This window comes from Bubalus kerabau, chromosome 10 (genome assembly GCF_029407905.1).
Source record: "Bubalus kerabau isolate K-KA32 ecotype Philippines breed swamp buffalo chromosome 10, PCC_UOA_SB_1v2, whole genome shotgun sequence".
Lineage (NCBI taxonomy): Eukaryota > Metazoa > Chordata > Mammalia > Artiodactyla > Bovidae > Bubalus > Bubalus kerabau.
Genome location: NC_073633.1, coordinates 17661074 through 17673807, shown reverse-complemented (window position 1 = coordinate 17673807; position 12734 = coordinate 17661074). Strand labels below are relative to the sequence as shown.

The window sequence follows — 12734 nt, the reverse complement described above, 5'->3', positions numbered from 1 at the left end:
AGGAGAGACAGACACAGTTATCACCTGTGAGCTAGCCTGGCCCATGCAGAGAGGGATGGGTGAGTCCTCATGAATGCCTGGGACTTCCTGCCCCGCTGAGGCCTGTCAGCAGTGCAGGAGTGCTGGGCTACCCTGCCTGGTCCCAGCCCTGGCTCTACTGATGCATTTTATCTCCTGCCCCTTAGCAGAGCTCACATCCTGTTTCAGGACCTCCACTAACCTCTTTAATTTGGCTTCCCTTCTACCCCTAAATAATCTGTTTACCAAATCCTAGCTGGCCTTCGTGGCTCTGACCCCTAACTGATGTCTCCCCCCAACCTACCCTGAACTAACAGCATCCAACCCAGCTGGACCCTGGCTGAGCCTCAGCTATGGTTCCAGCTCTGCCCATCCTGGTCTTGCATGTGCAGGACAGCCTATCCAAAGCCCAGCATGAGAGACTCATCTTGAGTCCTGAATCCAAAATATGAAGTTTCTGGAACATGGGTCACAAATGAGGTATCAGTGGGTAGAAAGAACACCGGCCTTGCAAGTAAGAAGAGCTGAGTTCTAAGACCAGCTCTGCCACTAACTAACTGTTCTGGACCATATGGAAAACTAGAAAAGGCAAAGGATCTGGAGTCAGGAGATCTGGGTTCAAGTCCCAAGCTGGGACTTAAAAGCTAGGTGATCCTGAGCCTCAGTTTCCTCAGCTTTAAAATGGGGCTAATGATAGTAACAACAAAACAAAATACCTACCCTGCTACCTAGGGCACTGAGAAGGTCAAACCAAATGAAAATGTATGTTAGATGTTGCAAAATGTTATGCAAATATGAGTTGTTATTGGTGGAAATAGTGGGAGAGAAGTACATAGTGCTTATTTTTATTGAGCATTAATTGAAATAAAACATGTATTTTAAGAACCCTATCAAAAAATCTTTATTCTGACCATGATACACTTATGTGGTTAGTCGCTCAGTCATGTCTGACTCCTGGCTCCTCTGTCCATGGGGATTCTCCAGGCAAGAATACTGGAGTGGGTTGCCATGCCCTCCTCCAGGGGATCTTCCTAACCCAGGGATTGAACCCAGGTCTCCCACATTGCAGGTGGATTCTTTACCACTTATACAGGCATCAAAATCATTTCTCCCATAGGGTTTTTCACCAACTCCAACACTGAACTATTTTGGAACTGGCCTGACCACATAACCACAAAACCCAAACCACTAAACCCAGGATCAATATAAGTTCCAGGGCCTATTAACTGATTTTAAACCCAAATTAGCAGTTGAGTAGCCCAGTAGCTGCTCAGTTTTTAGACATTCGCGGAAGGAGCTGAAGGGCCCACGGGTTTCATGTCTTTCAGCTCCTGGAATGGGGGGATGCAGATGTGGGTCAGCGCCCGGTGAGCCATGTTGCCAGTGGCTGGAATCACTTGTGGGCAGGGGACAGGCAAGCAGGAAGAGGACGGGAGCAGCTGCCAAACTTTACCGAAGAGCAAGTGAGGGCCTGCGGTGCAAGGTGGACTCACCGGCCAGGAGCCTGGCTTTCAACCCTGGCTCTGCAACAGGAAGTGCATGGGTCACCACACCTCCCTGAGTCTACATTTCCTCATCTCTAAAATGGGACAACCATACGGTTCAAACAGGATCATCACTGCAGGATGTCCAAGTGCTCGAAAGACTGCACGCAAAACACAGTGTGCTAAGACGCCCTGAGCCCCTGTGCCAATCCCTCCTTTCACCTCCGAGGAGCCCCCACTCACTCCAAGTAAGGCTCCTCTACTCGGCCCCAGTCGGCCCTCACCCAAAGCCACGTTTCCCCTTTCTGAATCGTTCTGAGGAGCGTTAGCCACGTTCCCGCCCATTCGTCGACCACACATTCACCCACTTGGTGACGCATTCCCTGAGCACTGACCACGGCCCAGGCCCCAAACTGGACCCTCAGGACAACGGAGCCACCCGCAGGCTTATCCCTGCCCCTCAGGGAGCTGGCTGGGTGGGGGAAGCAAGGGAACAGAGCCATGCTGCTGAGGGCGCGGGTGGGGGTGGGTGGGGGAGCCAGAGCAGCTGCAAACAGGAGGGGGGACTCGGGGACCTCAGGCTGTCAGCTGAACCAGATGCCAGGGGACCAGGAAGTTGTGCTGTGGTGGGAGAGGGGCAGATAACGGAGACAGGCAGCAAGGCGGGAGAGAAGAGACTGCACAGGGAAAGACAACTCTGAAGAGACTCACAGGAGTCGGGTCACTAGGTGCTGAAAGGACGGGGAGATGGGCAGAGAGGCTGAAAGCTGATGCTCAGATTTCTACCCTGGGAGACTAAGGAAACAGTGATGATGTTTACTGCTAATGGAAAAAGCAGGGCAATCTGGGGTGGGGGCATTTCTGGGCATGTCATTCTGAGGGTCTAAAGACAGCAGGCAGAGGTCCTGAGGGTGGCTGGAGCTCCATGTCTACAGAATGAAAGCCAAGATCTGGAAACATCCAAGCGCCGGTTTGAGCTGAAGCTGTGATCCACTGTCTCTTCCAGTGAGTCAAGGTCCCAGTGCCCCAACTATGCTCCAAGGCCTGTGAAAGGCTGAGCCCATCTCTCCTGAGACTGTGATCTCAGGGAGGGACCACAAGGCTCATCCCTCATTTCTTCCCCCCTCCATCCCCATCACCCAAGCACAAGGGTCTGGCTCCACATGGGAAGACACCCACTTGGCTCCTATTCCTGATGAGACAAGAACCTCGAGAAATGGAACGAGGTGCTCATACCGACATGTAGGACCTGGTGCCCACGAAGGAGTTGGCCATGGAGTCGATGAGCTGCCCGCTGACCCCAAAGTCACAGAGCTTGATCTCTCCACGGCTGTTCACTAGGATGTTGGACGGCTTGACATCTGTAGGGGAAAGAAAACAGAGAGGTAGAGAATTGACACAGGTAGACTGGGAAGCGCTGCCCAGACAGACTAGCCCTGACCACGAATGCCCTCGTCACAGAGCCAGTCCTTGGCTTATGGACACGGGACACCATGGCCCCTATTCCCCCTGGTTCAGAACTGTCAGCAGAGGAGTGACAAGCTGCTACAGAAGCAAGACAGAAAGCCAGTGTTTTCCACTCAGAATCCAGTCTTGGCCAGATGACCCACAGGAAGGAGTCAGTTACCATGAATAATCAAGACTGAAAGGTCTGTTGCTTCAGCCGCCTCTGTTGGCAAGACACAACGCCTATCACCGGATCACAAGGGAGGAAGGAGTAGTAAGACCTGTATGCTTGCTGAGGCTACAGACCAAAGACTAAAGGAGGGTGGGATGGAGGCGGTACTCCTGTTCTTGACCCAACAAGCACAGAAGATGGGGGTTTTAAAAATGTGTGTGCCAGGGGATGGGAGCCAACTTTCGATTCTCTTTCACTGAAGTCACTTCTCTAAGAGCCTGCACAGTTGCGTCTACCTGTTAGTTAAGGAGAGTCTCTCGTTGTCGGGGCCAGAGAACTAGGGAGGCCTGAAAGCTGCTCCTTGGGGTCAGGACAGTGTCCCCAGCACCGGCCCTGTTCGCTTCGCTGCACTCGAGCCCGCCCCACGGCCACCCTGGCGCGCACCACCAGTATTAGTCCGCTGGCCCTTCCCTTTGCCAAGAAGTAAATTTCTCAACATTTTCCTTTTACCATCTCCTCTGATTCAAACAACTGTCCCATGAAGCAGTCACAGCAGAGGCTGGGACTTGGTAAAGGGGCCCCAGGCACCAGGTTTGTGGACAGACATTGGCAATCAAGGAGACCCACTCGAGAGCAGGCCAAACCCCAGAGCAAAATCATAAACCCTGATAGGGAATCTCTGACGGGCATAATACAAACACAGGACATCTGGAGAACCAGAGGGAAAAGTGAAACCCTCGTAACCCCAACCTACCAGAGCTACTATTAGGATTTTATTACGTTCCCCTTCAATACTCAAAAGAATGCATTTATTTATTCCTACACAGATTCTAACAGATCTATTTAAGTATCTTTCCAAGGGTAAACAAGCAAACAAAAAAATCCCTCTCTCATATCCCAGGAAGTCCTTCGCCTGCCCACCTCCACCTAGCCCCTCATCATCCCCAGCTCCAGCCTCTCTCTGCCCACCACCGGCTCCACCAGGGCAGGGACGCTGGCAGTTTGCCTCACCCGTTTAACTGCAGATGCAGGACAATACAGGAAGCACTCCTCGATGCCTGTGACTGAATGGGGCTAAACTCCTGGGGACACACACACCTCACACCGTGGGTATTGTCTTTCTAAGACCCAACCATCCACGTGTCACAGGACACAGCAGCACAGAATTCGAGATCTTTCCAAACCTACTGGCACACCCCCATGTCTCCCATATAGACACAAGTGTCAAAAGTAGCCTGAGAAGGCATCTGGTTCCTCCCCTTCATGGTGGAGACGAAAAGCCTAAGGCCCAAAGGGGTCCAGGGACTTGAGTGAGGTCACACAGCAAAAACTGGATAAAGTGGGAACCAGAATTCAGACCTTGTGATGCCTGGACCTGTCTTCTCCCCACTCGCCCTGCTGCCACATCACTCATACCCTGAGTGACTGACCACAAAGCCCGGAGCGCCCTCACCTTCCAATGTTCCCATGGCCTGTTCAGAAATGACCTATTAGGTCTTCTTTTAAAAGCACAAGAGCGGCACTAGCTACAGAGACAGGAGACCTGTATCCGAGTCCTGGCCCTGCCACACGTTCCACATGCAGTCTTGAGCGAACCCTTGGCTTCTGTAGTCTGTGGTCTGCAGATGGGTAAAGTGGTGGTAACCACCACAGCTCTCGTAGTCTCACCAGTGAGATGGAGACCAGGACCCATTGGATGAACTGTGGGCATTTACAGAGCACACACGTGACAGGATCACAAAGAAGGATTCTTTCACGGTTGCACCCCACGACCGGCAGTTCACGGCTCCAGACACCCGCTCCCTTGCTTGCCCCTGCTGCTCAGACACCACTCCCCAGGCCACAGCTGCTGCTCAGGAGAGGCTGCACTGCCTCTGTGGCTCTCCTTGTATCTGATTTCTGTTCACATGGCAAGCCAGCCTCCTTTTTTGCAAACTTATATAATGCCACTTTCCTCCCTCTCTGGCTGTCAGCTCCCGCTTCCCCCACTCGCCCCAGGGAACACTGCCTGGGAGGCTGAGACACCCATGCAGATGGAGGGGGGACGGTGTTTCCCTGCTTGGACCACATTCATCCTGGAAGCCAAATGCACACACAGGGCCCCCCTCAAGGTGACCCTGAAGGCCTGACAAGAAGTTGTTTGGAGACATCCTAACTTCTTCCACTCCAGCACATGTGGCTGGAGCTGCCAGGACAGGACATGCTCCTCCCCGGCACCCCAGCGAAGTCAGGCTCTTTTCTGGGGACAGAAAAGAGGTCAGATAAGGCCTGAGAGGCTGTTTCCTCCCACTAGCAGCCTCCTGGATTTGCTTCCCACAGTCCCCACCCCTCCTTCCTCTGCTCCCGTCCCCAGCAGCTTCCTCTTCCAGCCGGTCTTACACAGTGACCGGCGTGCCTCCAGTGGGACCGCCCCTGCACAGAGCCTGCAGCGGCTCCCATCTGCCTCCCAGCACAGGCCAGGCCCCTCGGCCTGCACTTCCAAGCCCACTGTCCTGCTCACTTCTCCAACTTCTTGCCGCAGCACATCTCCATGTCCGGCTCGCCTGCCTAACTGACCCCTGCACCTAAAACACCCTCCTTTCCCACCTGCCCTCTCACTTCTTCATCTGGTAGAAGCCTGGTTCTTCTGAGGGCCTTTCCCAGTGTGGAATACTGCCCTGCTCTGGAGCCCGGGGAGGTTTAGTCAGCCTTCTTCCCTCATCTTTCCTTGCAACCGCCTCAAACACTGTTCATGTTACAGGCCCAGGTGGTCCCTCTCTACTTCCCGAGGCCTCTCCAGGCCTTGGGTTCTCTTTCCAACCCTCCAATATCAGGAGAGTGAAGCTGGAAGGAGCCCCAGCAGATGATGGGCCATGCTGCATTTCACAGGAAGTATCCACTAGCCTCTAAGCTCCCAAGCTGACAAGCTTCCCTAGGAAACCTATAAGATGCTAAGGTCTGAAACCCAGATCCTGCCCAGCCTCTGCAACAATGAAAAAGGATAAACCCCTCTTCTTCATAAATGAATAAGGTGTTATGAAAAAACTAAGTGGAAGAAGGAATTTTCTTTTCTGATATTTTCTGCACCAGAAATAACCACTGTTCAAAGCTTCTTGATTTCCCCTCCATGAGCACATGACTTCAACTTGACTTCTGAGCATTTTCTACCCCTCTGTGGATTAAAGAATTCACTTGTTTATTCTTTATAAACACTAATAAAGTGCCTGCACTGAGCTGTGAGTAGAAAGGACCAGTCCCTGTCCAGGCTGCCACCACCACAGGAGACGGAACTCAAAAAATAAGAACCAGCCAACGTAGGAAGACATCACAACAGCTCTGGTTCACTGAACACCTACTATGCCAGGCCTTTTAAATACACTGTCATCTTTAACCCTCACAACCGTACTGTGAAGTAAGCATTATTAACCCCTGTGCACACTGCAGCCATGAAATTAGAAGACGTTTACTCCTTGGAAGGAAAGTTATGACCAACCTAGACAGCATACTGAAAAGCAAAGACATTACTTTGCCAACAAAGGTCCATCTAGTCAAGGCTATGGTTTTTCCAGTGGTCATGTATGGATGTGAGAGTTGGACTGTGAAGAAAGCTGAGCACCGAAGAATCGATGCTTTTGAACTGTGGTGTTGGAGAAGACTCTTAAGAGTCCCTTGGACTGCAAGGAGACCCAACCAGTCCATCCTAAAAGAGATCAGTCCTGGGTATTCATTGGAAGGATTGATGTTGAAGCTGAAACTCCAATACTTTGGCCACCTGATGTGAAGAGCTGACTCATTTGAAAAGACCCTGATGCTGGGAAAGATAGAGGGCAGGAGAAGGGGACGACAGAGGATGAGATGGTTGTATGGCATCACTGACTCAATGGACGTGGGTTTGGGTGAATTCCCTGAGATGGTGATGGATAGGGAGGCATGGTGTGCTGCAATTCATGGGGTCACAAAGATTCAGACACAACTGAGCAACTGAACTGAACTGAACAGACAAGAAACACCGAGGCCCAGAGTCCAAGAGTTACCTGTCAAGGGGGTAACCAATAAAACAAACTTTATCTGGGAACAGGAGCTGACTTGGGGTAGGTTGAAATCCTTAAAGTTTGATTGTGAGAAATTATAATTCTGTGCTCTGGGTTAGTGAGCAAGCAGTTCCTTCTCAGCTTCAGCTCATTACCCTCCTGGGCAAGTTTAACTGCAGAAGACGTGCTGACAGTGGGAACTAGAGCCTCCTGATTAACAAGTGAGTTCACACAATGAGCCACTGGAGCTCGTGTGCCAGGTCCTAACCAGCAGCTGTTTTTATCTCTCTGCTTTCAAGAGTTTTGCAACCAAGTCCAGCAACTGCATTTTAATTTTTACTTCCCTCCCATGATTCATGAGTTCTGAATTGCTTTCATTCTTTACCTTTGTGTGCCCCTCTCTGCAGATGCAGTGCTCCTCCCTGACCCAAAAGGCATGCAAATGCTGACAATTAACACAAGATGATGTCGCATTAAGCCATGATTTGGTTTTCATCAGCACACGCCATTCCAAGAAATGGTCAGAATCTGAAATCAGGTAGTAATAATAGCCTCAACAGAAGGTAAACGGGTTAAACCAGAGAGAGAGGGAGAGAAGGGAGAGAGAGAGAGAAAGAAAAAGGGGGAAAGGGAGTAGTCAAGGCATGAGTTTATGGATCCTGGACTCCCTGATCCCTCATTCCAAATAACCCCATAATAACATACGGCAGAGCAGCCCCATATTATAGATATGAAAATTAAAGTTCAAGTAGAAGCCACTTGCTAAAGACCACAGAGTAACCTTCCCATTAAAAGAACCTACCTTAGGTAGGGACTTCACTGGCAGTCTAGTGGTTAAGACTCCATCATGCTTCCAATGCAGGGGGCACAGGTTTGACCCCTGGTTGGGAAATTAAGATCCCACATGCCGCGTGGCATGGCCAAAAAAATATACTGCCTTAGAGCAGTATAGTTTGCCTTCCAGACTAAGTGACCTCCGAAGACAAGCAGATATGCAATCTATCACAAAGCCAATCAACCACCACCGGTGGACAGGAAAATAATGCTGGCTACTTGGACATTATCATCTGTACTTCAAGAAAGAGGAATCAGCAAAAAAAACCTGGTTTGACCTGCTGAAAGTTAATTTTGCTCAGCAGGAAGAAAGAGGGGAAAAAAAGATGCCAAAAGGAAGGGCAGAGTTAGACTGGAAATCTGTTCGGTTTTAAATGGGAAGTGGGAGAGAATTTCTAATAATATCACCATAGTTATGGGGACCCAAGCTGCACCCAAGTAATGCATTACCCTTGATGCCTGGGTCAGTCACAGTCAGCATGATTCACTCGTGAAGTCAAGGTCACTCATCAGTCATTCCTAGCTTAGCCTGAGACAGGCCCTGAAGGAAAACACCGAGGACAGTCTGTTTGCCAGGTAAGGACAAACCTAAGCTAAACAGAGCTGGCATTCCGTGTGTTGTCTCCTGAGAAGAGAAGGACCCACCCCAACACATACACTAACTTTGGGAAAAGTGTGCCTCCCTGACTCCAGCCAGCTGCTTCGGATGGAGACTGACCATCAGACCTCTGTCCCCAGGCCACAGGGCAGGCCCCTGATGCAAGCTGGGCCACCAACCTCCTGGTGAGTTCTGGGTACACAACCTCCGGCAGGTTCTGGGTACAAGACCAGTATTAGTTCAATTAGAGCGTTCTTTGGGATTTTCTGTCAGAGGCTGGGAAAAGCTCTTGCCTCTCTGATAATGAGACTAAAGCCAGAGGCAATGGTTCCCCTGTGGTAGAGACAGCTGGCCTGAGAGAAAATAGCCAACTTGGGAAGAGAAACAAATGAGTGAGAATTAACAGGTTCCAGGACACCACCCCACCCCACCCCCAACCCCCACCTCCATGGATACCAAAATCTGCAGATGCTCAAGACCCTTATATAAAATGATGGAGTATTTGCACATTTGCACCTACACACATCCTCTTGTATACTTGAAATCACTTCAAGATTATAATACTTAATACAATGTAAATAGTTACAAACACAATGAAAATGCAACGTAAATCAAATTTTGCTTTGGGGAACTTTTTCCCAAATATTTTCCATCTGTAGGTTGGCTGAATCCAAGGTATATGCAGGTATAGAGAACCGACCGCACATCTTAACTGAACTATAACAGCTAATGGCATTTGAGTCCCTGGACATAATCTTCCCTAAGGCCAGGCTACATTCTTACTCTTCCTGGGGTTTGGTTGGCTAAGCCAAACAAACAAACAACCTCTTTTACTGCTTGAGCTAATTTGTGTTCATTAACAACCAAAAATCCTAACATCCACTGACTCTTACTATCAACTGGCATCAAAAATTACCGTAAGTATGCATGTACTGTGGTATGGAAATGGGAGCACCAGCTTTGGAGTCAGGCAGATCTGGATTTGAATCCTAGCTCTACCAGCATAGGCTGTGTGAGCCCGGCCAAAATCACGAGCCTCCTGTAGCCGGATTCCTTGGCTGTCAGGTGAGAGCAGTAATTCCTCCTTGATGGCAGGTACTGAGGACTCCATAAGTAAGAGGAACTACACATGAGAAATAGAATTTAGATTTCAACGGCTCTGAAGCTTGTTATTTGTCATCTAAGTCTGAAGCTTGGGGCCGGGGAATAAAAGCTAACATTTGTTTGAGAAAAAAACACAAGCAATATAAACAATCAGATCCTGTTCGGTCTGGCTCCTACCTATGTCCCCACCCACCCCCACCTCCCCAGCCACTGTCAGTGCCAAGAGGATCCATGCTGTTCCCCAGGAGTCCCTGAATGTTTCTGTCTGAATCATTTGCTCTGGCTGGTCTCTAATCCAGATACCCTCTGTATTTATATGACCTACCATCCTTCTAGTCTTTTTTGTTTGTTGGAGGGAAGGAAGGAGAAGGTGACCCAAAAGTGTCCTCTTGATTACCTCCCTTCCCTATAGCAGGGAGCGCCACAGACTATCTGCACCAGGTGAATTCTGCTAGGATACTCAGGGACTTGGTAGTGGGGCTAAGAGGGTCGGGTTGGGCCTGCACTGTGTCTGAACAGATTTGATGCTTACTGGCGTGGAGGTGGGAGGAGCTGGGGTGGGGGTGGGAGGCCCTTCCTCCTGCCCCTGGACAAAGTAGCAGAGAAAGCCAAGCTGCAGACCACGCAAGACAAGGCAGCCAAAAGTGGACAGAAGCTGCTCGGGATCCCACTTGTCTTCCACCCCTGTCCTGACCCTTCCTGAGCAACGGCAACATCTGGGCTGTTGCCAATGCTCAGGAAAGTCCCCCAGACCCTTATAAGGAAGTCCTCTCTTCTGTTTACACTGACTCAAGTTGGTTTCTGTTACCTGTTTGTTTTCGGCTGACTGACTGGCCGTGCTGGGTCTTCGCTGCTGTGCACAGGCTTTCTCTAGTTGTGGCAAGCAGGGTGCACTGCATCAGCTTCGCACTGTGGTGGCTTCTCCTGCTGCAGAGCACACGCTCTCGAGTGCATGGCCTTCAGAGCTGTGGCACCCAGGCTCTAGAGCACAGGCCCAGCTGCTCCACAGCACATGGGATCCTCCTGGACCAGGGACTGAACCCATGTCCCATACACTGGCAGGCAGATTCTCAACCACTGGACCACCAGGGAAGCCCAGTTTCTGTTACATGTAAAAAAAAAAAAAAAACAAAAATCCTCCCTGCGAGGCTCCCACCTCCCCTGGGAAGCCTCACCTGACCACTGCACACCCACAAAGCTGCCTTCTCCCGGAAGCTCTTACCATGTATGCCACTGGTCACATTAGTACTTTTGCCTCCTTCTTTCCATTTTTTCCCTCTTAAAAATCCAAACATTCACAAAAGTAGAGTATAAACATGTACCAACATCAGCTTCAACAATTATCTACTCATTGCCAGCCTTGTTTCAACCAAGACTTTTTCTTGGTGGAAAAAGAAAATACCACTCTGTTTCTAATTAATTTGGTGCTATTAAGCCTAATGTTGGCTCCCACCCTCTAGCTGAGATTCTCCACTGTCACTGTAGCGCTGGGCACAGTGAGCAAAGTGGCTTCCACCTTGCTATGGTACTGGTTAATAAAAGCTACCCCTTCTTTGGTCACTAAACTTGCAAGACAGACCAGCTCTCCTGGGCCCACAGACTCCTCAGGAAGCCATCTGCACCTGAGGAGAGCGGCAGTGCCCCGGCCCTGACGTCCCTAGAAACGGGGCTTTATCATGAGAAGGAGCAGGACACAGCTCTGTGGGGATTGCCTCTCGGCCTGGTCTTTCCTAAAGGGAACAGGCCCAGCCTCGGGGTCCCCTCCACCCCCCGCCTTAGGGAGGGCCCAGGGGCAAAGCTAGGGGCTTCCTTCCTGTGCCCACCCCACCCCCCTCCTCCCACACCCAGCCTCTGCTCTCAGAGGCTTTCCAGGGTCATCCCTCCCAGCCTGGGTCCTCCTCGCCCTTCACTCAATGCCTACTATGACTCAGACCCACCTTCTTCTAGAAGCATGGAGGCAGCCTCCTCGCTGACCTCGCTCCCCTCCCTGTCACCTGAGCTTCAGCAGCCAGAGGCCTCTTCCTCCGAGGACAGCTTGCCTCCCTTCCCTGTGCAGGAGCACCCCTCAGCTCCCCACTGCCCAGGATAAAAATCCAGTCCCTGCACACAGCGGGGAAGACCCTCCTCAACTGCTTCAACTAATTCTCACTTAACTCCCACCACTTACCACCAGGAATCCTTCATTCTAAATATTCTAAACAACTTGCTGTTTCCTGCAAGGACATTATCTGTGTTTCCTGGCCGCTGTGTCATCGTGATTCATGTGTTTCCCTACCTAGAATCCCTCGTGCTAACACTGCAACCTGCGTAACTTCTCCCCATGTTTCCATGCTCAGCCCAAATACCACCTCCTCCACGATGCTTCCCTAAAGGGATCTGAGGAAGCACTTTCCTCCTCCAACAGCCCATCTGCCTCACTTGAGATGCTAAGAAACAAACTCGTCTGGAGACATAATCCATCGCTGTGGGTCTAGCACTGAGGTAATTCTAGAGAACGTGACTCACATTTCGAACCAGAGACCACATGCTGGATTCCAGCTACTAATCAGCCACTGTGTTTCTTTCCATCTGCAAGGTGGAGGGGTCCAGACACAGTCCAAAGGGATCGGTTCTCCCTGTAAGCTAACTGCCCCCTTGAGGCTGTCGCCACCCGGCGGGAGATGAGCCTGGCAGGCAGAGGAAGCTGAGGTGCAGCCAGGGTGCCCCCCGGACACCACGGGCCGCCCACAGGTTGAGGCTCTGCTGGCATCCCCCTGCCACACACGGGCGGGGACTGTGCTCAGGACACAGTGCTGTGCGCAGCCGCAGGGCCACCCTCACGGGCCTCGGGGAAGCCTGGCAAGACGCCAGGAAAACTCTGGCAGGGACGACAGCGCCTTGCAGGGGTCACAGAAGCAGCCACTCAGAAACCCGTTATATGTGAATCTGCCACCAACAGCTTGTAAAACAACAAACTTGGGCCACTTAAAATCTTGATTGTCGGTGCCAACAGCAAGTCTGACTGAAGTGAAAGGAGGACTTCAGAGGTTGAAATCCTGATGGCTGTGAGAACCCTGTTCCTCCGAGGC

At 51.0% G+C, this 12734-nt stretch overlaps 1 protein-coding gene across 2 annotated transcripts in view; it reads right to left on the bottom strand.

The window, feature by feature from the left end:
- The window catches only part of MAP2K1 (mitogen-activated protein kinase kinase 1), a 73526-nt gene that overhangs the window by 5312 nt on the left and 55480 nt on the right, over positions 1–12734 (bottom strand). For both annotated transcript variants that reach the window (XM_055536767.1, XM_055536768.1), the window contains exon 6: positions 2739–2863. In XM_055536767.1, coding sequence (XP_055392742.1) covers positions 2739–2863 — 125 coding nt within the window. The remainder of the gene's footprint in view (positions 1–2738; positions 2864–12734) is intronic.